Below are 27,500 nucleotides of genomic sequence, written 5' to 3'. Positions count from 1 at the left end.
ACAAGGACACTTAAAAAAGGTGGTAATTTGCAAAGAATTTGTGAAGAAATCATTTCAATACGAATAAAATGAAACACTAAAAAAAACACACATTAACTGAACAAGAGCAACACTGGCAATAGCGTTTGCACCGCTTCAACAGCTTTGGCTCGGGAATCTTACCACTTTACCGCTGACCAATATGGTTGTAATCCCAGGCGCCAGACTGTCCTTCAATTTCTTCATTAGTCCGGCTCCGCGCCGAACTGCGGACCACTTCTTGTCGTATGCAGCTTGCTGATAGAGCAGTTTGATCATTTCACCGACTGTAGCCTCGTGAGTTTGGAAGTGTTCACCCTCGCGTTTGAGAAGTTCTTGGAGAACTATCATCTGTCGATCCACGTTTCGCTCGATGTGAAGTTCTGACAGAAGCGACTCGCGAGACTTGGTAACAAAGTCTTTAGGACTGTTAAAACAACCGAAAAAGACTGGGTAAAACCAACAACAGGTCGAGTCTACTTTTAAGCGCCCATGCCAGCGCCTACAGGTGATGAAATAGCTACATCACTGACTTTCAAATAATTTTTCGTGCGTCCCACTTCGTTTGGCGCTGAAATCCCCATCAAAGCAACGCGCTTTGAACTAGGAACTACCCTTGATCCAACCCGAATTATGTCATTACTTCGGAATGGGTTCCTCAACTCACTTGATACGGAAAGTTAACAACCGCAAAGAAATTCGAAAGCTGAGGTTTCGAGCGTTACACAAAAGCTTCTTTTTTTATAAATTTAGAACGGATCCTCACTTAGCGTCTTCTTCATCTGATGGCGGTTGGCGCTCCTGTTCAGAGACTGTTAGAGATCGACTCATTCGCACGCTACGACTCAACGTATGTCGCTCAGAAGAGCCAGGTGTCAATGGATTGAAATCCACACCTTCCGTTTCTCTGATACGTGCTTCCTCCAGGTCTTTCTCGGAGTCATTTAAGTCCCTGTGAATAATAGAAGAGGAGTACTCAGACATACTGGCACAAAAATCCCTCAAGTCAACTCGAGTGAAAGTAGCTAGTGCGGGAAGCAAGGTAGATGAACATTTATTTCAGTATAATCCATTTAAGTTTACTGCACTGAGATTATCAGCTCCTAGCTCAAGCCTTGACGTTATCTCCTCTTCAAATCATATATTTACAAAGCACAAAAAAGCTTTTAAAAAGTTACCTGACGTTGTGGTCTGCTTGAATAAAATCGAGGTGATCAACCACAGCTGTTGACACCAAAGTCTGTTGCGAAGAAATTAAGACAAGAACTGAAAATCAATTGTCAACTAACGTTCGCTTCTTTTTGAAAAAAATGCCATGTTCAATTAAGCCAACTGTAATTTAAATCTCTCACCGATGCAGGAAAACAAGTCGCGATATCCGATAAGAAATCGCGACTTGAAGAACCTTGTGTGTATGTATAGTGATTTCTAAGTTAGGGCAATAACGACCATAAACAATTCAGTTTGGTTTAGCCTAGCGCAACCGTGCAACGCACATGCAAACGAATTCTAACGAAAAATACGTGTAAGCCACCGTAATGCTAATGCAATACAAGCGCCTACGCATGAAATTGCACTTTTTCTCCCTTTTTCAAACTCAGTCGCGTGCGGCAGACTGAATTACTCGTAGGACAGGATGGATTTGTGTACATTGGATCACACAATATGCTGTTTTGGGGGGGAAATGGTTGGCGCAATGGAAACAAAGTTCTGTCTGCACCAAGAACGTGGCCACGGTTCGATTCCCGGACTATGAGGGTTGATTTCGTTGGTTGTCTACTCTGCTCTCAGGATTTTTTTTCTCAGGGTACTTTCGTTTTCCACTCAACAAAAGCCAACAATTGATTTCAGTTGGTCTGTTTGAATGTCATGTAATTTGATTTGATACACAGTTTCCCCAATTGGTGGGGAGACTGTGCATAATTAGATAAGATTGAGACTTCAAAGAAATGATAATCCTTATTTTAAATCATTGTCACACAAAAATCCGCAAAATGCGGGTCTCTTGGATAGACTGCCACACGCACGACTGAGTTGGCACACAGAGCGTTTGATTCCAACTTGCATCTGTTAAACCGGCGTTGAAGGGGAAATACAAATGCAAGCTAAAAAAACGCCTTTCCGCCGCACCTCTTTCGAACTGTTGAAACCCGGACGAGATGGCTTCCGCCTCGTCCGATATCATGGAAAAGACTTCGAATGCGCATGTGTATCTTGGCTTACATACATACATGTTTATTCAAACTCATAATAACTATACATGAATTGAGTTGAATTTGAAAGGGAGAGTCTAGAGGTTAACCCTATGAATAAAACTCTCCTAAAAACAACAAACAATAAAAATTACAACTTTAAAAAGGATTTGAGTTTACATTTAAAAAGTTCAAGGGAACCGGCTTCAACAACATTACTAGGTAAATTGTTCCAGTAACTAATTACATTGTTAAAAAAAGAATATTTAAAACAGTTGATTCTAGATAATTTACAATAAAGCTTATACGAGTGATTTGCCCTAGTGGATTTGACTTTTGCGAATTGAAAGAATTCCTCAAAATCCAAGTGTGATAAGCCAAACACGATCTTATAACATTCAACAAGAGAGGAATATGTTCTACGACTGGACAAAGATGGCCAATGTAACGAGTCACAACGCTCTTCATAAGACATATCACCTCTTTTTTGCCTAAGAGCTAATCTTGACGCGCGTCTTTGCACGCTCTCTATTGCATGGATATCTTTGACAAGATATGGGTTCCAGACTGGAGCAGCATACTCTAGAAGTGGTCTGACCAATGTTTTGTAAAGCAACGAAAAAGTTGTTGTATTAGCTGTTCCAACAGACCGTCTTATTAGCCCTAGGACTTGGTTCGCCTTATTCGCCATAGTACTAACATGTTCACTCCAAGTAAGATCTTTTGATATAATAATTCCAAGATCTTTAAAGCTCTTGACATCTTTTAAGGCCGTACCTAGTTTATAATTCGTAGTCGATTTGTCACGAGAATGCGTTATTCGCATTGCTTCACACTTATCCTCATTGAAACGAAGTTGCCATTTTTTCGCCCATTTACCAAGATTATTCAAATCAGTTTGAAGGTATTGTTCATCGAGACTAGGCTTCCTTGCTTTAAATTCTTCGAATAAACCGCGCGTCGCTTTTTTTCTTGTAGATCAATCTCCAATATGTTAGTTTCTAATACCTTGGCCACATGTGCGACGCAAGAGGCTAGTTTCGAATTGTGCAGCAACAAAAGAACAGAGTAGACGGAAGTTTAAGGAAATAATTTGCATTTTCCTTTGTTTTGAACAAAACAAAATGCCAATTTTTCCCCTGACGCTCGACTCTGTTCTTTTGTTGCTGCACAATTCGAAACTAGCCTCTTGCGTCGCACACGTGGCCAAGGTATTAGAACAAACTACGGACTGACCTGGAGTCTTCCAAGTTTGACTTTTACTCCGCCACAAAAGCCACGTTTGAATGAGGCCAACAGCTCCAGCGCTTCATGAAACTGCTTCCCGCTGAAGTAAAGGGCAACAAAACTCAAGATCGGATAGCGGCGAAAATCAAATATTAGAATTGTAATACGAGAAAGCATGCTATTTTGTTCACTTGTGATCAATGAAGATTTTCAATTTTTCGTCTTAAGTTTCTTTTGTTTAACGTAATCTGTCTACGGAAAGTTTAGAAAAAGCCGTCCTTTTAAATAGAGCTGTGAAGATTGTCAATGGGGCCATGCGATAATTCCACATCTCACTCGCAGCACTTCACTTGCAAATGTGACAACTATTTACATTTGCCAGTCAAGTGCAAATGTAACTAGTTGAAAATCTTTATTTCCCAAAGCCTCCCCACGCCGAATATACAATTATTTTGAGTGATTGAGTCCCTTAAAATATCATTTGCAGGAAATAAATTCAATCTATCGTCTACGTCTAAGCCTACGAAAATCGTGTAAACCCCTAGATCAGCGACCTTAACAGCTCACCGTAGGTTTCTTTCTCTCAGCAAAAGGCACAGAGTTGGTCTCCCCTTCATGTTCCAGTTGTTTCGAGTTAATGCCAAGTTTGTCTGGAGAAAACGTAACAATCAGGTCAGAGCTGAGAGCACCAGTCTAAAATCGGCCATAGTATAGACTAAATGTAGCCTCTTGTTACCTTTATTTCATCAATATTTAGCGACATGTCCAGAGCCATGTAAAAATCACTTTCATCGAGTAACTTAGGATACGTTACCACAGTTTTGCCAAATATACGGTAAATCTGCGGCAAAAACAATTTGGCATTAGTTTTACAAGCTTGATATCACTGGAATTAGAGCCTAACAATAACTGTATCTTTTTGTACCTTACTAGATCCCAAAGTTCCAATCGGCCTTGGTGGGCGGCCAGACAATCCGAGTTTGCGGTTGATTCCGAGCCGTTGGTAGACCTGTTAAGAGCCGGATTAAAGAACGATTTAACGAATAGCTAGTCTAAGAAATGTTTGTATGCTGACCTCAACAAAAAGCTGAAAAGCGGACTAATTTGAGATGTGCTTTAAAATTTCGTTTTAGAGCGGTTTTCAATTGAGTGTCGAAAGTAATTTGCGAATTGCTTTGGTTTTGCATTACTTCACTCAGTGATTGGTTCAAAGGTGTCACGCCATTTTTTCAACCAATCAGAAGTGAAAGCAAAACCAATCGTGGTTCGCGCGTGCACATTTTCGCGCGCTTTGTGTCGGCTGTGTGTAATTACTTCGAGTTTTGATTGGTTTTTCTGGATTGTCTCCGTCCTTTTTGATTGGCTAAAGTAATTACTTTGGTTTTGGTTTTACGACACTTGATTGAAACTCGCTCTAACTTGGACCTTTAAGTGCCTAATGAATCTTCCTAAGCCCCATATTTGTTTGGCCTCCCGCGATAAAAAGCACGATTCATTGCGCGCGGTTATTAACGAGGCGGGACCTTCTCAATCATCATCTCAGTTCGACAAATTTCCACAATTTGAGAGAAATGGCATTGAAACTAAGAAAGAACATCAAAATTCGCTCATGTTTTCCATGCAACTCGAGATTTAGTCACTTCACCTTGCAAAATTGTAGAGAACGGGGAATTTATGCACAAAAATTCCAACTCACAAGTGCAGAGGAAGATTTTTTCCTGCATAAATGTTATTTTTTCGCAAGGCCCTTAAAGTGCACTTAAAGTCAAATATTTTTTGTTCCTAATATAAATCTCCCATACAAAGCAAACATATGTCACCATTGTTACCCAGAATTTCGCTTTTTCTGTGCCGTGCAAGCCACGTAAACTAGGCAGAACTAGCAGTAATTTGGACTCACGACCGTGATGTGAGGTGCATGGATTGTATCCTTGATTTTACGTCAAAGGACTTTTTGCATTGCAAAGTAGTTTGTGACGTAAAATAGGGAATACACCCATTCCCCTCACATCACGGTAGTTGCGATAACTTTGCGTGTCTTGCCCGGCAGATAGGAAAGTGAAACTTTGAGGTAAGAATCATCAAACATGTTTGCTTTCGGTAAGGAGATCAATATTGAAGACTAAAAATATTTGACTTTACGTACACTTTAATCATCCATTTTTAGAGAGATATCCTATCTCTCTGTTAAAAAGGGTAGGATGGCATTGTGTCTACGATTATGTAGGAAGGATTCGACTTCAAGCCGACGCGAGACATAGCAGGAAATGATTGGTAAAAATATATCACCATTGCAGAATTTTTTGAGAAAATGTGAGGAAACACCTTTACCGATCCCACCTGAAATGGGCGGGGCCAGGGCAGCTAAGGCCTTTCCCTTAGTGCACCCAACAAATCTCGTGAGAGATCTCATTAAGAAATAGTGGAAGCAGCGAGAACCTTGACAAGCAGAGAGGGTGGCCAAATTTGAATCGGCTCAACTTGCTGTGGAGTTTGTGTTTCAATGCCAAATGTTGCCAAGGTGGTCTGCAAACTAAAAACTGAAAATATAAGTGCTCTATTCAAACTAAGTTCAAAAAGAAAAATAACATTTTAAGTATGGTGATAACAATTCTTACTTTCTGCTTTCTGAGATCAAAGACACTTGAACAACAACGTCGGAGTCCGCAACCTTAAATAACAATAAAACGTCTATAAAAAGGTGATTATCTGGTTTTGAGCATTTGAGTTTTCATCCAAGGATACTCAACAACAGTTACTAATGACCAGATAGCCTTATAAATGCAGTAGCTTGCATAACAGGTGAAGTAGTAATAAGGCCACAAAAAGACAAATTAAAGCAGCACATGGACACATTAGAATCCCGGATTCCTTTTCCTCTCCCAATTGCTATCCCAGAGCTTGTTTGGCAGTCCAGTCATTCCCTACTCTTTAAAAGCAGGTGAAGTAGTAGTAAGGCCACAAAAAGATAAAGCAGCACATGGGAAAATTGCAATCGCGAGGTGCTTTTCCTCTCCCAATTGCTACCTTAGAGCTTGTTTGGCAGTCCGGTCATTCCCTACTCATTAAAAAAGAGTTTTGGGTTCCTTTTAACATCACAGTGTCAATAAAACGAATGCTGCGAGATGGAGCTTCTGGGAGTTAATGTTTCTCACTGACTGAGAAAACGATCGACTGTGATAACAAAGAGAGTACTTTTTTCGAAGTCTCTTACGGTCGACCCAGACAGGCTTTTGGCCTCCAGCATAGTAAGTTGGTTTGGTTTGTTTACTTTCTGAAGTAGGTTGGTCGAAAGATTGGCAGCTATACAGCTGACGTGGACCTGCAGTAGGTTTACACTCAAAGGCCAGGGGCCCGTTTCTCGAAAGTCCCGAAATCTTTTTGGGCCCGAAAAGCCATTTGTGAAACTGCCAACCGCTTGTTTTGGAAAGTCGACCTTTTAACATGTTTTAAAGATAACAAAAAGAAAAATGACTGTGAAGTTTTTGTAATAAAAACTAACGATAAAAAGTCACGACGTTTCGACCCCTCGGAGGTCATTTTCAAGTGAGAATAAAAGTTTTAAGAATTAGCATAAATATGTAAAAACTAGATAAAAATGCGGCGAACGCCGAAATGTGATAAAAATATGTACAAAAGTGTAAAAAGTGCTAAAAATATATGGAGTAATGAACGGTAGCTAGAGAAAAACAATAGACAAAAAATAATTAATTAGGAATGGATGCTACCTGAACATAACGGTGTACCGAAAACCAACTGACACCGGACTGTTGTTACATTATCACAGCCACGTTGACGCGAGATATAAACGGTCACTGATAAATACCATGCTTAACCGTGCGTTTAAGCTCTCGTCTACATGGAAGGCCTTTCACGAGGAATGTGAACGCCTCAAAGAGATCTTTTCCCGTCTGTGTTATCCTGAAGATCATGTGCAGTCCACCATCCGCCTTTTCGTTGATTCAAAAGTTTCCGAGGAATCACGCACCCACGTTGATGAGAAGCGTGGGGACCCAATCAGAGTCGTGTTGCCCTTCAAGGACCAAAAATCTGCGAACGCCGTACGGAGACAACTTGCCGACCTAAGCCGTAAGATCAGTGCGGATATTACCCCTGTCTACACGAGCAAAAAGATCAAAGAAGAGATCCGGGTCCGTGAAGAGAAGCCACCCCTTGTAAGCCAACAGTGCGTTGTGTACCAATTCAAGTGTGACCTGTGCGACGCAGGTTATGTCGGATATACCTGCCGGCACCTTCACCAGCGCATTGAAGAGCACAAAGGGGCAACCATCGGCGACCATCTGAGACAGAAACATGCATTGGAACCTAACAACATCGCAAAGAGTTTTAGAATTCTGAGAAAGTGCCAGAACAAGTTTGATTGTCTTGTTTTTGAAATGTTTTTTATAAAAGAACTGAAACCATCGCTAAACAAACAGTGTGACTCTATCCGCGCCAAATTATTTGTTTAGAACAGTTCTTGTAATTAATTATTTTTTGTCTATTGTTTTTCTCTAGCTACCGTTCATTACTCCATATATTTTTAGCACTTTTTACACTTTTGTACATATTTTTATCACATTTCGGCGTTCGCCGCATTTTTATCTAGTTTTTACATATTTATGCTAATTCTTAAAACTTTTATTCTCACTTGAAAATGACCTCCGAGGGGTCGAAACGTCGTGACTTTTTATCGTTAGTTTTTATTACAAAATCTATATCTAAAAGACTTCTGATTAAGACTGTGAAGTTTGACGACTTTAATCCTCTCCGTTCCTGAGCTACAAAGGGAATTGTAACACCCGAAAATGGCCCGTGAAGTTTCGGGACTTTCGAGAAACGGGCCCCGCCCCTGACCACAACACCAAGGACTATGTCACTATTATGCCAGCTGAACCAAATTGAAATGGTCAGTGGCCTTTGGGTTATAATCTTACAGATTTTACTCTGTCTAACGCCAGACGATTTTACTCGTCAATTGGGGGCCCAATTAGGCGTGAAAATGACAAAAGAATAACTGTTAGCCGTGAAAAACTAAATAAAAGCATTTAGCACGATTTTTTTTATTTTGAAAAGTGGAATAGCGAGTACTTCGAAATTTTTATAGACCCGAGAGCACTCAACACCTGGGCAAGGTTTGATGTTTGAGCAAGACAAAAAATTAATATAAGTCGCATTGACTTGTGATGACCAATGACTTCTCTATTCAATACGGCCCTACTAAATACCGCAGAGAACCCGAAAAATTAAAGCAAATTAAAAAACGTTTGTTTTATTTTCAGCAAGGGACGTTTCTTTGTTTTTCATGGCAGTTAACCATGATGGAAAAAATTACCGTTAGCCGTGAAAAGACAATTTTTTTGTAACCGTTAGCCATCAAAGATATCCCCCACCCCCCATGTCAAATCTAATTAAAACAGATAAAATCACTTTTTCCCCCCGATGAAAAAGAAAAAAGTACTAAGACAGGAACAACTCACTACAGAATAACAGATAAAAAATCCAGGTGTGACAATGAGTTCCAGAATCGAAAGTGGGACGGATTTTCACCAGAGTGCTCTCGCTCATATTGTCACGCACTTGTCACGCACTTGCTTGTGTTTACCTTAAGAAAGTGGGACGCGCTCTCGCTCATATTGTCACGCACTTGTGTTTACCTTAAATGACGAGTATCTGTGACTGCTGTAACCATAGCGAGTTCTAGCTGATTGAGACAAGTGCCTGCCAATGGGGTCAATCTCGTTTACATCCAAAAAATTGCTGTCTACAAACAAACAAAAAATACGGGTAGCAGCTGGAAGAATACAAAAACTGCCAAGCCAAAACCCCCTGAAGCATAATCCCAAAACAAAAGGTACAGCATCCGATGCAAAGCTCAGGAAAACAAGTGAAACTAAGAATGTTACATATTATTGTTTTGCTTATAGCTCTGACTGGCTGAAAAAGGGGGTGAGATTCTTAAGCTTATCACTAATCTTAGCAATGCAAAAACAAACCTATCATCATATCATTTTTGAAGTTAGCCGCCTCAGTAATTTCCATACAATTTATTTTAGCATTACAAAAAAGTATCATCTCAAACAACAGTCAGTGTTCTCACCAGGAATTTGCCTTAGAGAGTCCCAGGGGACCTCCTTTCCTGATAAGTAGGGGTCCTGTAGGAGCTTACGTGGGACAAAGTTACTATCGCGCCATGATTAGGGTGGAAAACATCCTTCAAGATTTCTCTGTCCATTTCGTCCAGGCAAGTTTAAATCGGAACCCTTGCAATGGTGGCCCTTCGGCAATATTGTAACCGCATTTGATTTGTATGCCTCGAGGCTGATCTTAAAGGCCATGATCTGTTTGTCGACATCATAGGCAAGCCTGCCATGCACTCTGAAAAACACAGTCTTTCTTTAATGAAACAGCTTTTTGATCTTTGCTTGCTACTATTTCCTCTTCAACGTCCTTTTCACCAGCGTTACAATGATCGTCTACACTTTGTTAAATGGTTGGTACTTTAGAGCGAAAAAATTAATCTAGTTTTCTCGTGCCACAACAAACAGCTCCGAGGAACGAATAACATTAGTCCGCACTAGTAATTATTTGTTACAATATGGCGGTCAAGGTGTCGAAGCTGCGCTTCGCTCATGTGACTGACGAAGGCAAAAGTCAATACAATTGAAGGCTCTGAATACTTTGATAAACTGCTTTCATTCAGTTAAAGAAGCAAGTATTGGCTCGACCATAAAAAAACTGCTACCTTATTAATTCTAAAACTCTGTTTCGCTCGTAGCATCCGAGTCGTTGTGCTCCCAAGTGGGCGCATTTGTAGCTTTTAATGTGCCATTTCTATTTTTCTAGCGGGAATCCCGCAAAGGCGCGGCCTGGTAAGAACACTGCAAAAACCCTTATTTTAAATCCTACACTTATTCTCTCTACTGTTAATAGGCTATATTTCCGAGTTCATATCTTCCTCCTCTTCAAAGCGAGTCTAAGTGCGAAGTTTTTCTTATGAAAATTAGTTTCCATTCATATGTAAAGTAGAGCTAATTAACATCACAAAAACTTCGCACTTGGACTCGCTTTGAAGAGGAGGCAGACGTGAACTCGGAAATGGGCTATTTTTTTGTACCTAGTAAATTCATGATGATCAGCAAAGACTGTCCCCACAAAAAGATGTCACCATCCTCCTCGGTACTTGGGAGGCGAATCTGAGAATGTGGCTTCTTGCGCTCAGCCTCCAAGTAGATTTTTGGAACATAGAAATAATGTGGAATTAGTTCACCTATGAAAAGATATAGCATAATTTATTTTAGTATCACCCAACTAGTGGACTAATGCAAATCCTGCATTTTAATTGGCTACACTACTAGAGGACTATTAGTAATAGTCCTCCAGTAGCGAAAGGCGTGACGCTTTCTTTCGTTTTATTCCCAAATAAATATTTCTTCAACTTGCATTTGCTAACTTTATTACTGCCTTTTCTCTTCTGTCCGACTAGTTGGTTGATATTAAAACAATTAGACCCTTCGCCCTCAAGGGTCAAAATAGCCCATTCGGCTTCGCCTCATGGGCTATTGACCCGTAGCCCGCCAGGGCTGTTAAATAATCAACTTAGAGCGATTTTCAATTGGGTGTCGAAAGTAATTAGCGAATTACTTTGGTTTTGCATTACTTCACTCAGTGATTGGTTTAAAGTTCTCGCGCCACTTTTTCAACCAATCAAAAGTGAAACCAAAACCAATCGTGGCTCGCGCATGCACACTTTCCCGCGCTTTGTGTTGGCTACTTGTAATTATTTCGAGTTTTGATTGGTTTACCGGATTGTCTCCGTCCTTTTTGATTGGCCAAAGTAATTACTTTAGTTTTGGTTTTACGACACTCGTTTGAAACTCGCTCTAATTGAAGTGTCAAGTCTCCTAGTGCTGGGCTACCAATTGGAAACACTAAACATAAGCAACAAATCAATTTAGCTCAAATCCGGATCAGACACTGGCTTTTGAGGAAAGGGGAAAACCACAGTACCCGAAGAAAACGAACTATCCAGTTTAGTGCGTCTTCGAAGACATACTAAAGTGCGTCCAGATGCTTAATGCGTCTTCTGCCCTTCTTTATACATGTACTATACGAATTTAACAGATGCAGAAAAAATGTTTACAAAAGTTCGTCCCTGACGGATTATGTTACAGAGTTCGTCCCGTCTTTACACCAGACGAATGACATGGTAGAGGCATATTCGTCTGGACGGATTATGCGTCTCTTGTATAAAAACGGCCAGTTATTTATGGGTATGCGTCTTCGACAACGTTCGAATGCTGCATCGGAATCAAGACGGTAGACGCCAACGACATTTCATTTCCCTTTCCGACCGTTCTCAAACGCATGGGGTAAACAGATATGTTGGAGTCAAATAGCCCACTTTCGATAAATTAAAATTCAGTCCTAAACAAAAGGCATCATCTCTAGGCTCTGAGGAATAAATATAAAGATTTGTATGACTATTCACCAGAGCCTCGAGATGATGCCTTCTGTTTGGGACTGAATTTTAAAATATCGAAAGTGGGCTATTGTTAATGATTAATTTTTAACAGACTTATTAGAAAACTTAGCATCACGGATGCGGTCTAACAGGCATTAACGCTAAACGAAAACAAGTCTACGTTAAATATAGTTTAACCGAAGAAGGATATAACAAATGAATTTCAAACGATTACCAAAGACAAAAGATTTTTTTGTAAGTTCTCATTAAAATCGACCACAAATCTCAGCTGTCGGTAAAAAGTTTGGCCATTTGTCAGTTGTCAGTTTTTTTTTTTTTTTTTTTGGCCATTTGTCAGTTGTCAGTCAACTCCATCCAGACCCTCTGTCGATGTTTATAATGACCAGTTGATAGTGGTAACACCTTCGGAAATCACTTTTTCGATAAAAATGTTTGGAAACATTGACAATGCATTGAAAAGCATTGGAAAATCATTATGAAACATCAAATAAAATAAAATAAAATAAATTAATTGAAAATTGCCCACGTTCGATGGGAAACATTTTAAATGTTTTACGAATCATTGGCGAACGTTAGAGTTGATTGTAATGCATTTAAAATGCATTGAAGTGCATTTTAACGCAATTTTCATCAAGCCCGGTTTTCCCAAAAAGAGTCACATTTTGCCTGTTTTGAAGAGCTACAAGAGAATACTCTCATGGATTTTGTAGTACATGTACACGAAAATAAGCAAAATTTTAGATCTGAGTGTGAGAATGTCACTACCGGCGAGAGTTTCTAGTTCTGAACACATGCACTGGGTATGAAGGAAGACATTCTTCTCAAGAGCACAAGGTCACAATGAAAAAATTTGTATTTGCAGAACTACTTTCATTCCAATCCAAAGGCTGATTATATCAACCAAATAAGTATGATTTACGAGAAAACACCTGCCAATACACCCCACCAGCAGAGTCCTCTCTTGCTCGCCCTCTGGTGGGTTTTAAAGAGTTGCTGTTCACTGGGTGTGGCCAAGAATAATGCAAATAAATAATTATTATGTCCTGAAATGTGGCTAATTAGATGCAAACCCATTTTGATAATAATTATTGTCACAAAGTGTCAAATTTCTCAGATTCTACCCAATCTCAACATCACAATAAACGCCAAAAAGAGTCCACGAACTCTGCTCGCTAAGTAAAGATAAACGACTGCTTACCTTAACTGAGCAATTAATGCTGTCTTAAACGCACCTACTTTATTGTTGGAAATAGGTACCAAATTCTTGCACTTCAGGGTTGTAGCCAGGATTTTTCAAAGGGGGGGGGGGGGGTCACACTGTGTCAAACAGAGGGTACTCACCTGATTGTCACGTTTTTGCCACCTAAATATTGTAGGTTGTAAAGGTAAAAGGTACACCTTATCTAACGTCGAAGTTCCTTTACTCTCTAGAGAGTATTCTCCAAGGAAGCCGACGGTGTACTCATTTTACCCACCTCTTTTCCATCAGTGCTCCGTTTTAAGGGTATTTAAAGCTACTTAAGCTACACTGAAAGAAAAGAAGTCGAAACAAGGATGTGAGATCCGGGAATCGAACTTGGGACTTTAAGCACCAAGACCGCGCACTAACCGACTGTGCCACCCTTGGGCCTTGCTTAAAAAAAGTGTTATCAGGGGAAGGGGAGGGGGGTCACGGGCACCCCAGGATCCCCCCTACCTATGCCCTTGAAAATATTGAGACACTTTAAGATATCAAACGTGCGTGCATCTAACTACATGCACTTCTGGACAAGAGTAGATAAATTAATGTGTAATCCTGGATGCAATTTAAGGGCAGAATTCTACTTACCTGAATCTGTGTTCTGTAGTAGTTCATCTTGCAGCTTTTTGATGTAATGGTCAGCAGTGCCTTTGTCATTTTTGAACAGAGCTGCAGTATAATTACACAGAGAGAAAACTACTGCAGCAGTAATCTTTAACTTTCTACCTAGACATTGGTGTACTGTTAATCTGGTTTGACTAACAATGAAATGTAACATAAAAAATTACAATTCAAGACCCAATGCTTGGACACTTGCATTAGAGTCTTCTTTGGAGGGATCAAGGGCTGAAACGTTTATACTCACTAAGTGGTGGCCTTTCCTTTTAAATAAGAAGTGAATATTACGATTGTGATACAGTACAATGTAAGAGGCCAGTTATCACCTTGCTTTAAAGGAGAGTGGGTGGAATGTGGCAAAAGCTTCCAAACAAAAACATTACTGGTTCGTCTGTTGCACAGTATAGAATAAAATATAATCATTATGGAATCAGTTGTTCCCTCAGTACAAGAACCTTAGCTTTTGGCAAATAATGACTTAGCATCAAGAGAGATTCTTGGGTGAAATATTCTGGCCACAAAAAATGTGGCTCAGTGATTCCTAGGACATACAGGATGATGGCAAACCAATAACCAAGTCCTGAATCATGAGAGGAAACACCTCTAGTTACAGAATTGTGGTAAATCAGATGGTGAGAATCAAAAGTGAGATATTTGTTAGTATGCATGGGTTTCATATAAACACATATCTCTAAATTTCGTCACTCCTTTCAACAAACATTTACAACTATTGACAAAGTCTATCATTTTCACGTTCAGTGGTGAATTGGATAGATGGCTAAACCAAGTTTACATGTCAATGCGACAGGAGGTAATTCCCTTTATTTGTGGATACTGCAGAGATAACAGTAATTAGTATGTACTAATACAGTGGATAGCGTTGAACGCATGCACTGATTGGCTACTCAAACTCCGGATATCCTTTGCCGTTCACCTCCGAGCAATTTATGCGGAATTTGCACCCAACAATGACATTGTAATCTTTGCAGGAGTAAATGAATTAAAATCATCTTCTTGGGCTATATTAGCTCACGGTTTTAGTATATACTAAAACAACTATTCACCTTAGTGTCAGTGGCTAGTGGTGGATATTAGTAAAAGTGCTTGGTAAATATCCACCAGTGAATAGTTGTTAATATTATTATCATCAACATAATAATATTTATCTTTTCCAAAAGGAAGGCAGGACAGACAAAGAAGCCAGAGCCCTTTGTTCCACACCTTCCATTCCCATGTGGACAATGATGGTGGACAAGACCCTGCACTGCTCTGACTGTCAACCTGGTTGCTGTGTGAACATAAATACTGTAATTATTAACTTTCTACAGTGACTGTATTTCTTGTTCGCCAGGAGAAACATCTTTTAACAATTATAGTATAGAGAAATGACATGTACGTGTACAGTCATGTATGAATAACTAAATAATAAAAATTATTGATGATGATAACTATCATTATTACAGTAAGGACACTTGAACCGTGAACACTTGACATTTTTGTGTACATTGTTTTTTTCGGAGAAGAAGAAATAAAGGCTCTTCTTATGATGTATAGTGTTACATGTATAGCATTTTGTAAGTGTAAAAACATTAAATACTCTTGTCAAAAGGACAAGCCCACATTCTATAGTCACTAAAAAAATGTACAAAAAAATATCAAGTGTTCATGGTTCAAGTGTCCTCACTGTAAATGTTATTACCATCAAGTGCCAGATAAATGAAGAGAAATGGCCACTCGCTTTCAATTCCATCAAACACCTAAAAAACAATGCATCAAAAATGCCATACAAAGTTTGATGTCTGCTTCAGATTTTGACTGGCTGTGTTGCACACATCCTGAATATTCCCTCTTATGCAACTTCATTTATGTCCAATGCCAATTCATGGGCATACATGTAATTAGCAATCTGACAACACAGCTAAAGTTGGTATAAAAATGCTATTTACTAAGCCAACATGATCACTATAGGGATCCATGGATAAAGATACCCAACCACATACAAGTGCCATTACCTCTACTTTTCCATCCACATAAAAAAATGCCTAGGGATCTTTTTTTTTTTCAACTGAAAGTGTGTATAATAATGTTCTGGTTCAATTTTTTAGACCTGTTCAAATTTCATTATTTTTCCTCTATTTCAGATTATGATAATGAATGTAAGACAAAGAAAACTCAAAATTGAACTGGTTTGAAAAAATCTTAAAGCAAGAAAAAAATTTGAAACATAACACAATTTATACCTGCATACATGCAACACAAAGATAATAAAACAAAAAAAACATACTTTGTTTGTTTTCTAATTTGTATTTTTGATAAATGATTGACGGCTTGAGGAGCTTCATGCAAACTTGGCATCCCCAGGGTGATATTTGCACTGTGTTTGCACACATTAAACAGAGTCTCCTGCATGCATTGCATATTAGAGTTTACATGTACACCTTTTTTTTTTTAACAAGTGCAACCACATGTACATGTATAAACTAGGTGATCAAACCCTGGACATTCCATGCAAAAATAAGTCTCCAAGGCAACATTATGAAAGCCCCTCCATGTTAAGTGGAGAGCTACTTTACAAAGTAGTGTTTTGTTTCAAAGTTTGACTTGTAAACATTTTACTGTTGCACAACAGCTACTCGCATTGAGCTTCTTAAACAACAACGAGGAGTTACCTGAAGCTCTCTACTCTCATAAAATCGGCGATTTCTGTCCTCCAACACACACTTGTAACCATCACGCAGGAATCTTTTTAATCCATAGTTGCCCTGAAAAAAAAAGTTATCACAACTCGGATGACAGTGTGAAAGAACCACATGCATGTACTTAGACGACCCAAGTCATCCTAACTGGGATTGCACCAATTTGAAAGAAACTCCTGATTACTATGATTACTAGTTAGCTATAAAACTAAAACCTACACTGTATACTAAATTATAAAAATAATAAATAATAATAATTATTATTATTATTATTATTATTATTATTATTATTATTATTATTATTGCTGTTTCCAAGACTCTTTTAAATAGATGGAAAAAAGAAAACATGTTCTTGGTCTACTGGACAAGCAGTACTGGTCCACTCAGATTTAAGTTTGAAGTAAGATTCCTCGAGGTTTCCTCTCCGAAGACAAACCATGTTTTTTTTTTTTTTTGTGAGAATCAAGCATTGGGTACTGAGGATTAAAGGCTAAGAATTCCAGCCTTAAAATAATTTATGCATAAATGCAGAAAGTGTCTGAGAAAGCAATAATTTCTTTTAGGTATATGCACCTCCAGCTGTTCCAAAACAATGGCCTTTACTTGCTGACACAAAGACTCATCACCAACAGCAAAAGCAGGAAATCCTGTGATCATTAACAATGAGGCATCAGTTTCCTGAAATAGATAATTATGACAACAATAAAAAATTATGGAGAAAAAAGTTATTTTGATTGAAAAAATTAATTACCGGTATACAGAAAGGTAGGTGAGAAGTGAGTGCAGTTAAGGCCATGTTACACGAGGCAATTTTTCTTGCAACTCGCATCGCAACAAACGTTGCGTTGCAAGTTACTAGAAAAAATTCACATGTAACACCCCATTTTGCAACTGCAATTGTTGCGTTGCAAGTTGCGAGAAAAGTAGAACCCTCTACTTTTCGCAACGTTGCGAGACAAGTTGCTTGCGTGTGACATCCCCTCTGTTATTGTATGCGTTGCAAGTTGCAAAAGAAGAACTTTGCCAACGTGTAACATACCCTCTGCAACTTGAAAGGTTTTTTATTCATCATCGTTGCATTGCAAGTTGCAAGAAAAATTGCCTCATGTAATATGGCCTTTGCATGTAGCTCAAACAAAAATAAATAAATAAATAAACAAATAAGGAAAAGAAAGCATGAACAACAGATTAGGGAACAAAGAAACAAACCTATATGTATGTGCAGGTGAAAAACCAGACTTGCACATGTAAGTGATTGAATGGAGGCACAACCACAGCCCGATTTGGCCAACTAATTCACTTTGGTGAACATAGTACAGTATTGTTTTTGACTGCTTACCCTGGCACTGACACCTCAAACGCCCTACAACGCCTGCCCCCAGTTGTCAAGTTAAATTTTCTAGCGTAAGACAAGGTAAAATCTGTTGAGTCTCACTCCCAGGGCCCGTCAATGGGTTAATATTATTTCATGTCCTTCCTTCGTCTGTATCATCATCATCATCATACTGCCCATTCTTTCATAATCATCTTAAAAATTTGCATTCCTAAGCACATTAACCCCTTGACATCCAAACTGGTCAGACTTACTCTGTCTAACCCCAGACGATTTTACTCATCAATGGGGAACCCCTGGGAGTCAATGGGTTTATTAAAACTACATGTAGTAAAATTGCATCCTGACAAAACTTGAAGATTCAGCAAAAAGTGGGAACGTAACAATTGAAATTAAATGGCCATGAACAAAATTTTGTCAGGATTTTGCCCGACTGTTGTCATCTTCTCTCTCCACAAGGCAGATAACCTCTGAGTCAGTAATTACTGTACAGGAATTCAGTGATGCAAAATTGGTTAAAATCACAGCTTCTTGCAAACCTTTGAGGATGATGCAACAGGTAGCATAGAGTGCATGATTGTGTAGTTTCTGTTATGAGCATCTGGATCAACATAAATTACTGAAGATGACGTCCCCTACAAGATGAATTATAATAATTTTTAATAACACGGTGCAATAATGTTAGCCTTTCAGGGGCATTACATGTATGTTACCCAAATTAAAATTGGTGAATGGCAAATTAATGGCATTGGTGGTTTTAGGAAATACTACTGGTAGTGTATCTCTAAAAGCTGACCTGCATGCCATAAACATTGAATCCATTTATGGCTTCAAGAGCTGCTTTTGCCATCCCAATAGAACTAAATCATAGAAAACAAAAAATTATACAATGTAAAAAAAAATTATTTAGATTCTACAATAAGTTTTAGTTTCCTTTCGTTGTTGTACAGTTATAAAAGATATTGGTCTTTAGAAGATATCCTCTGGGATACATTAAAAAAAACTCCCAATTCAAGAGCCTAATAGCCTATCAAAACACAGAGAAAACATCACATGCATTAGCCTTATATCCTGATAAAACACTCCTTGTTAGTATTCTTAGTTTATATAAAGAATACTAATAAGGCATAGCTTGTTTTTCTTGTACACATGCTAATATTCTACACTCACAATTTGAACAATAATAATATTTATTATAATATTGTTCTTAGTCCAGAGGAACACACTTTTTGTGGAGTGTTTTTGAAACCGTTCAAAAAAATGTGCAGCACATGTTTTATCAGGTCTAAACACTGTATGCATGCCTCACTTGATAGAACAGTGCTGCCTGTTTTTTAAATTAAACATCACATAAATGTAATTTTGACTTTTAAGGCACTACAAAGCTGAGGCTTTAACAAAGTTACAGTATAACCACTATTAGCTAATATATACTAAAACTGTGGATAGCGTTGAATTCACGCGCTGATTGGCTCATCAAACTCCAAAATAATTAATATCCTGTGCTATTTACCTCCGAGCAACTCGGGGAAAAAATGGCGTCCCGATTTGCATCCATGACAAGTGAAGAAAACATCCAAATCAATTTTTTGTGCTGTATGTTATCTCACTGTTTTAGTATATACTAAAACAACTATTCACCTCAGTGTCGGTGGCTAGCGTTGGATATTTACCTCGCCGCTTCGCCACTCGGTAAATATCCACCGCTAGCCACCTGCACTTCGGTGAATAGTACTGTTGTTAACTATAACCATTATTAGTTAACTTACCATTAACATACATGTAATCATGCAAAACAAAAGTGAGAAAATTTAAAGTGCTACTATGACCAAAAAACCAATTTTTATTTTTCTTTGGATTTCAAAATTATGTTAACTAAACACTAAGTAGCCCAAGTTTTAAGCCTTCAAAAGACTCCAACCTGCTTATTTTAACTGGAAATATCCTATTTTATGGTCCGCCATTACTAACTCTAAAATCTTGAGAGAGCTAGATGCAGACATCAAAGACTCGATAGTTTAAAAATGCAATGAGTGTGTATGTGGCTGAATTAATAAGCAGCACAGAAGTTTCGGGCTTTCAGCCTTTTAAACTCATGTTTTGCATACGCGCAGCCAAATGACAAACTGTCCTCTGTAAAACGCGCCTTTTTGCAGGCCAAACGGGAAATGTGCGAGCTGAAAATACATTTGCCGCCCTTACGCTGATTGGCTGCAGAGATGTCAAACAACTTCGCTTGGCCAATGAGATTGTCCTATTTAAGTGCGAGGATTACTTCTACATGTACATTTGGTTTAAAACCCGCACTTCAAATATATACATTCCTTTCATTCTCACAACCTTTGTTTGTATACACTGAGGGACATTTCCATACCATAGTTTCATGCTACATCTCTGTTAAACAATTTTTCCTTATTAAATGAATTGGTTCAAATAAACTATATGCCCTCCAAAATTCACGTGATTGTCCTATTTACGCGCTGAAATTTTAAGCTAGTGAATAAGTGACGTCACTTTTCCCAGGATCCAACCCTCTGAGGTGTAATTAATTAGCCTATTTGCCTACGTGTAGCCGTACCCTCCCTCTGAAAGAAAAACGGGAAGAGGGAATGTCTACAAAAAGCTGGCCAAAAATGTGTTCCACGATGTTACAGTAGTTTATTATGAAATTTCTGGAAATGATCGGTATTTCCGCTAAAACTGGTGTAAACAAAGGCTTATTTCTGTTCTTTGGAACTCATTTGCAAGTCATTGAATGTCCCTTGTTTATAAGTGTATACAGATGTACTGTGTTTTTGAGAGATTGAAAAGGATTATGAGCGATATTTAGTCCAAAGCAAGAAGAAGACAACCTTTGATGTGAACATAGTCTTAGAGTACAGTTGCAGGCTGTGTTATTATAGAATTGCTTAAACGCATTCACTCACTTGCCAACCGGTTTCAATTAACTGATTTATTTTTCTAATGGAATTCATATTGTTCGAAATTTGAAAATAGTTACAGATTAATTCTTGAAACGGAATCAGTTAAATTAGATAAATGACAGAGTGATATTTACCCAGTGGTGTCTTGTAGTAAATCATTTCTGTAAGCAATGAAAGTTTGTCCAAGGTCGGGGGTTAATTAGACATTTATGGACTAGACAAATAATCATCATTTAAGAATGATATATTTATGTTGTCCCTAAGAAATGACAAACTTTGCAGCACAACCCAGAGGAATTTATCAACGACAAGCTCCTACGCAGCAAGTTTAAAAAGAGTGCGTCTTGTTTTCCAGTTGAAGGAATCACTTCCAGGAAGTTTGGATTTCAGCATGTGCACTGAAGCACCTTTGAGGTTGCATGTAGATACAGTGTAGTTATAGCCCATCTCCGATTAGAGATGAGCAAACTATTCACGTTCCTTTTGCACTAGGTAAGTATGGTTTCCTACCCCAATGTTATCATCACCGCCGAAAAAGCGAGCAGAGTCAACAGTAGATTCTATTTTCACCAATCTGTGTTCTCGAAACAATTGACTAAGGTAAGTGAGCAATGAGAAACCATTATCTATTTTCTTGCTAAAGGCATGAAGTCACGGATCACAATTTGGGCCAGGTTTTCATAGACGTTCCCTACGCCCGTTTTTCTTTTGAGGAGAGGGTACGGCTACACGCAGGCTTAATGGGGACATTGACAAGTAAAATCGCCTGGCGTTAGACCTGTAGAGTAAAATACTAAGTCTGGCCAGTTTAGACCAGTTTGGGTGTTAAAGAGTTAAAGGTCCAAGAACGCGAGCAATGGTGGACCGCGAAATCCAAAACTTACATTTAAAGTAAACAGCCCTCGGATAAGAATCAAAGTTCAAAATTTTGCCAGTCAAGTGTTTTTCATTTTTATTTTTTTAATTATTCTCACATGTATCTGGACAATTTAAACCTAAGTTGTCTCTTATACATGTAGACACCTGAAATATTCAAGTGGATACAACGGGATTCAAACCTAATAATGACCTCTGCAATGCTGGTGCAATAATGCTGTATTAACTGAGCTACAGATGTATGAAGCCACACAGTTGGGAGCAGGTCAATTGGTTGGGCTCACGTGTCTCCGTGAAAGGACTCATTGAAAGAAGTGAATACATGTACATGTATTATGTGCCGGCAATACACGAAAGAGAGAAATGATCCTCAAACTTATTATTTTGTCTATAGTGCTGACCTGACTTCAAATATACTCCAGGATGCCTTCAATAGTTCCTGTTCTCAGACAAAAATTTAATTCTCTTAAAGGTCTCTGTATTCCCATACGAAAATAGAGATTATTACGGGCCGGAATAAGATTCCACTGCAACAAAGCATTCTGATCTTGGTTGTAAAAATTTTATGATCCCCATGGAGTCATCAACGTTAAAATAATGTGGTTGCTTTACTTTGCTTTATTTTACTTGAATTACTTTAATAGTAAAATAAATAATTATTGATGCTATTATAATGACAATAGCAATGTTGGTTCAGGCACTGATGATGATGATGATGACAACACTGCTGCATACCTGGCATTCAGTTCTTTGTGTCCAACATTTTCTTTACTTCCTCTCTCCCACATTCCATAGTCAGGGGTTCTGTATGCACGCTCAATGTAGTAAACCAGGTTTTGTACAAAGTCCACTTCATCATTGGTATAAATGATCTTCATCATCAAACAAACAAATAAAGTAACAGTAGTTCAATGATTACATTGTTTTACAAAATAAACTTCAGGTTGAAGTGATCTCAGTCTAGTTTGTTTACATGTGTATAAATAACAGTTTTACCTTCCGTTGTTTCAGAACAAAATTTAATTCATAATTAGGGCTTAGGGCTTGTGAAGACAAAGCAAAATTACTTAGAACTGAAATTTGAGAGACCTATTTTCCTCTAAACTTCATTTTTAACTATGTACATCACACTGTATACATGTATGACAATGTTAGAATGGCCCACACACGTAACAGCTAATATTGACAAATATATTTAATGCATTTCATCAAAGATTAAATCAGAGGTTAAAGTTTGCAATTATAATAATAATAATAATAGTAATAATAATAATAATAATAATAATAATAATAATACTGATAATAATAATAATTATAAGAACTGGTGAACTGAAGAAGGAGAGAGAAGGGCTTATTATTTTTTGCCACGCAAGATCAGGCACTAAGAACAAACACTGTAAAAGCCAGAACATAAAAAGAGACATGATGTTGTTGGGCGGGTCATACACTGGGAGTTGTGCAAGGAATATGGAGTTGAGTGCAGTGACAATTAATGGTATGAGCATTCTCCCAAAAGCATAGAAGAGAATGAGAAAGAAAAACGACTTAACCATCCAAACAGACCGTGAAATCCATCACAGGAGGCCAGACATTGTATGTAATTCAGAAAAAGAAGGCAAAGGAAACAATCATTGTGCACATAGTTGTTCCCGGAGATACAATGTACATGTAGCAACGTACATGTACTGCAGAAAGAAACTGAAAAGTATTAAAATCAAGACCTGGCAAGAGAGATTAAAAGGATCTGGAAATCAAGGACAAAAGTAGTGCCAGTGGTAGTAGGTGCATTGGGTTCAGTGCCAAAGAAGCTGGCAGGCTACATGTACTTGGAGAAACTAGGAATTAAGGATCGAACAAGAACAATGCAAACGTCGGCACTCCTCGGATCGGCAAATATCCTCAGAAAAGTGCTGGAAGTCTGAGGTCTTGGGATGAGACTTGACAGGATATTATTTTATCCCCCGGTGTGCTTAATTCTACATGATAATAATACATGTACAGTGTATTAAATTTTATTACCTGCAGTCCTGATGCAGTCATTTGAACAAGAGTAAGAAGATAAAGGGACACTGCATCAATCTATGACATCAAAATGAAAACAAAAAAAAATATGAGACTTGCAACCTCAGTTATTTTACTCCATACAAAACACATCACCTATAGTTAAAATTTAACTCAAGATAATGCAGGTCAGGAGCCACTGCCCAGTAAGTAAAAATAGCTTTAGAATTTACAAGATTACCATAATTATAATGATAATATCTTGAAAGTTGATCCTTTGAGAACTAAGGGTGCTTTCCATTCGACAGAACTGACCAGCCAGACTGGGCCTTTGGAAGGACTAACTCTACAACCCATTCAAATTAACACAAATCAATGATGATATATACTAATCCAGAAGACTGCAAGGGATTATCATGCAAGTGTTCCTTCATACTGTTGCATTGTCTTTGCAAACCGATGGGTCTAAAGCCAGCCAGTTCTGACAAAGGAAAGCACCCCAAGCCTCTGTTGCTGCATTCTTTCCTCATTCTTACGTAATGGTAAGTGCAGCGAGGTTGATGGTGCTAATTGTCCCTTACCGTGTTACAAAGGATGCTGAGGGGGAGGGGGAGGGGCATTTAAATGTGAAATATAAAAACCAATTGAAACAAGTTTTTTTTCTTGTGCAAAAGAGTATTAACATGTTACCAGTACAACTTTTACATGTAATTAATCTGAGTTTGTTCTGCTATTCATTTACATGACATTTATACCCGTACGACTTCATTCTGGTGTTGTATTACACTGTACATGTAAGTGCCCAGTGGGGTATGAAAAGTTGTGCTGGACCATCCGTTAATTAAAAAAACTACATGTATGCAGAACTTGAAGAGGGCATAGGAATAGAGGATGTCATGTAAATATCCCGTAATGCACTGAATTCATTATGAACGTGGTACCACCATCCCCCAGGGGGCTAGACAATATTTTGTCGTCCTTTATCAACGAGTAGAGCTCATCGGTGTTTTAATGTAAAACATTACAAAATAACAAAAAGGTGTATGTGTACCTGTAAATGTGCCCAGTCAGAATCTGAAGCAATTGTATCTCCAGTGTTAACATTGAACTTAACATGCAGTGAGTGGTGACCCAACTGATTCTTCTTGAATTGCTCCACCTAAATAAAACAATCATAATATTGTTTTATTACATTTTAGGCTTAGTTGGAGGTCAAACCATGCACCACTTGCACAGAAAAAAATATAATTATAACAGTACAGTGTAAAAGTCCTTTACTACTAATTAACCCAGCTCGAGGTCCATGCTATAATTACACGTACATTGATAAGGGTCGTTCTTAGGCCTTACATTGATAATATACATGATTTACAGCTGTAGCCAAGCCTAAAAGCGGACCTCCCATTTCTAACCCCAGAAAGCATTATAGTGTATATGGATTCCGAAATAATTATGCTTCTGAATAAAGTACAAAATTAATCATCATTAGTGTATACAGTTTATGTGATCAAACACCTCTGAGCTGACAGCAGTAAACATGAACAAGCCTTGCAAACAATAACCAACAATTTCAATCAACAAAAGAAATTACATGCACAGTAATCTCTTTCATAACATTTTCGGTTTGACTGATAATCTTTACACCCTCTCTCTTCAGTTTACACTGTAGAACAATAGCAAAAATCTTACTAAGTCAACCTAACCTACATTTTGTACAGCGTAGTAAATTTGCTTTCTCGTTTTTACGCTATCTCATGCCAGACAATTTCACTCGACAATGGGGGACACTGCTCAGGAGTCAATGGGTTAACAACCTTGATAATAATACAAGTACCTTAATATATACTTAATTGACCACTCCCCATAGGGCATTTTCAGGGCCAATGAATCACAATCAACGAAACCACACAACAGAAATCAACAACTGTTACAGTGTAAGAATTCCAACCGCTGGAGACAAATTAGTTGGCTACAGTACATGTATTTACAAGTGCAGCCGAAAAGTTGAACCAGGGACTACCAGGATCAAAATCATCCAGCGGTTAGAACAGGTCTTGAACCCGGGAACTCCGAATCTCAAGGAAAGCACCCTAATCGCTGGGACATCTAGTACAACACCTCAACAAAATTAATGTCCCCTTTAACCATTTACACCTAAACTGGCCATAATGCCAGGCAATCTTACTCATCATGTCCCATTAACCCTTTCACCCCTCAACTGACCTAAGCCAGCCATAGTTAGTATTTTACTCTGTCTAGCACCAGACGATTTTACTCATGGGGAAGCCCCAGGAGTTAATGGGTTAAAGTACAATAAATATTGTCCCGCAAATAAAAGATTGGCAGGACAGAATAGGACAAGCACAGTAATTTTGGTAACTGAGAGAATAGTGACTGACAATAAAAGTAATTGTTCATTTGATATAAGCCTTGCCTTATCAGCTTGCCTCATGTAACAAAAGAGAATTCCTCTCATGCATTTCACTGCAGCTTGCTGGAGTTCATAAGCCCTACCCTTACTGTCATCCATGTGTCTAGAAAAGCAAGAAACATCAAACAAGTGCATTTTTTTAAAACAACTTCATGTAGCCTTCTTAATAAATAGAAGCCTGCTGAAAGAATTAAACTACTGTACTATCTTTTGCCAGTTTTGTTCAAACTCTAAAATGCTACAGATCGGTAGAATGCTCATTAAAACAACTTATATCATTATTATTATTATAAACAGGTCTAGATAATTTATTACAAATCTTTTAACCGGAACCTGGTGTGCAACAATTACGTTTGATGTCTAACCCTTTTATTTCGAAAGAGCGAAGGAGAAAACTCAAGTCACAAATTTGGAACTTCTCCAGATATTTTAGTCCTGAAGGGAAAAAATTCAGTCACAAATGCAACTGTATTGGTCTCAATTTTGAGCCCTGGGTCAGTTGTCTGCCCCTCTCAAAAAAAAAAAGGTTGGTAGAGCTACCTGTAGGAAATGATCTGTCATCAGGGGGAGGGGCGAGGGTAAGCTACAGTTGCCTCCACCAAAAGCAAACTGGAGGGCATGTGCTGAAACCAGGAACACCGTAACACTCCGGAACTCTCCGGAACACCCCGGAACACCCTGAAAGTAACCCAAAACCCTCAATTTGGCTAACCCTAGGCTAAAAACCAACTTTAGGCCTAGCTAGGCCTAGGGTTAGCCAAATTGAGGGTTTTGGGTTACTTCCAGGGTGTTCCGGAGTGTTCCAGACTGTTCCGGTGTTCCGGGGTGTTCCAGTGTTCCTGGTTTTAGTACATGCCAAACTGGAGCAATACAGGAAAGGGTGATTACTTTAAGACACAAGTACAACAGTTAAATAGAGCTTAGAGGTTAACTAGCAGTTGTCACTTTGCTGCTAATTTTGTCAAAATAAAAAGAGAGAGAGAAATTTTTTTCTTGCTGTGATTTTCTTTCAATCTGAAGATATGGGGCAAAGTTGTAGCATAATTTAGCTGTGATCACGGATGTTATGTGCAAAATTAATTCCAATCCCTTGATCACTCTCCATATTCAATGGTTTCTTTACACACAAGTATTGTGGGCTCATATTTTGTTTTGATAAAATGCTGACAACACATTTCAATGCAACGATCTTGTGACAAAATTTCTGTATCTTGTAGCAAAATTGCAAAAAGGCTTTTTTTTTTTTTTTTGGAACTCTGGGACCTAGATGCCTGTTGCTAACCCCTTCACTCCTGAACAACTTGTACAAGTATTACTGTGATTGGTCGAAGAAATTACTTTGGTATTTACAAGTTTCACAACACTCAATTGAAAACCACTCTAAGGACTTCTGAGGCTTCATTGTTTTTGCTACATATTTTTTGCACCTATTGTCTTCTAAAACAATCAGTTAGAGCTG

The 27,500-nt window shown here is 38.4% G+C and overlaps 1 protein-coding gene across 1 annotated transcript in view; it reads right to left on the bottom strand.

The window, feature by feature from the left end:
* The window catches only part of LOC137990725 (phosphorylase b kinase regulatory subunit beta-like), a 45,569-nt gene that overhangs the window by 17,029 nt on the left and 1,040 nt on the right, over positions 1 to 27,500 (bottom strand). The window contains exons 3-23 of the mRNA XM_068835844.1: positions 26,045 to 26,144; positions 24,662 to 24,769; positions 23,629 to 23,688; positions 22,345 to 22,481; positions 18,606 to 18,669; positions 18,349 to 18,444; positions 17,050 to 17,154; positions 16,450 to 16,542; positions 15,480 to 15,537; positions 13,751 to 13,831; positions 10,555 to 10,707; positions 9,095 to 9,201; positions 6,056 to 6,108; positions 5,877 to 5,970; positions 4,363 to 4,446; positions 4,174 to 4,278; positions 4,005 to 4,087; positions 3,447 to 3,537; positions 1,197 to 1,258; positions 785 to 970; positions 163 to 445 (exon numbers count right to left, since the gene is read on the bottom strand). Of these exons, the coding sequence (XP_068691945.1) occupies positions 163 to 445; positions 785 to 970; positions 1,197 to 1,258; positions 3,447 to 3,537; positions 4,005 to 4,087; positions 4,174 to 4,278; positions 4,363 to 4,446; positions 5,877 to 5,970; positions 6,056 to 6,108; positions 9,095 to 9,201; positions 10,555 to 10,707; positions 13,751 to 13,831; positions 15,480 to 15,537; positions 16,450 to 16,542; positions 17,050 to 17,154; positions 18,349 to 18,444; positions 18,606 to 18,669; positions 22,345 to 22,481; positions 23,629 to 23,688; positions 24,662 to 24,769; positions 26,045 to 26,144 (2,203 nt within the window). The remainder of the gene's footprint in view (positions 1 to 162; positions 446 to 784; positions 971 to 1,196; positions 1,259 to 3,446; positions 3,538 to 4,004; positions 4,088 to 4,173; positions 4,279 to 4,362; positions 4,447 to 5,876; positions 5,971 to 6,055; positions 6,109 to 9,094; positions 9,202 to 10,554; positions 10,708 to 13,750; positions 13,832 to 15,479; positions 15,538 to 16,449; positions 16,543 to 17,049; positions 17,155 to 18,348; positions 18,445 to 18,605; positions 18,670 to 22,344; positions 22,482 to 23,628; positions 23,689 to 24,661; positions 24,770 to 26,044; positions 26,145 to 27,500) is intronic.

Source organism: Montipora foliosa, chromosome 1, assembly GCF_036669935.1.
Source record: "Montipora foliosa isolate CH-2021 chromosome 1, ASM3666993v2, whole genome shotgun sequence".
NCBI classification, from domain to species: domain Eukaryota; kingdom Metazoa; phylum Cnidaria; class Anthozoa; order Scleractinia; family Acroporidae; genus Montipora; species Montipora foliosa.
The sequence above is the reverse complement of the archived record's forward strand: the minus strand, read 5'-3'. Positions and strand labels throughout refer to the sequence as shown.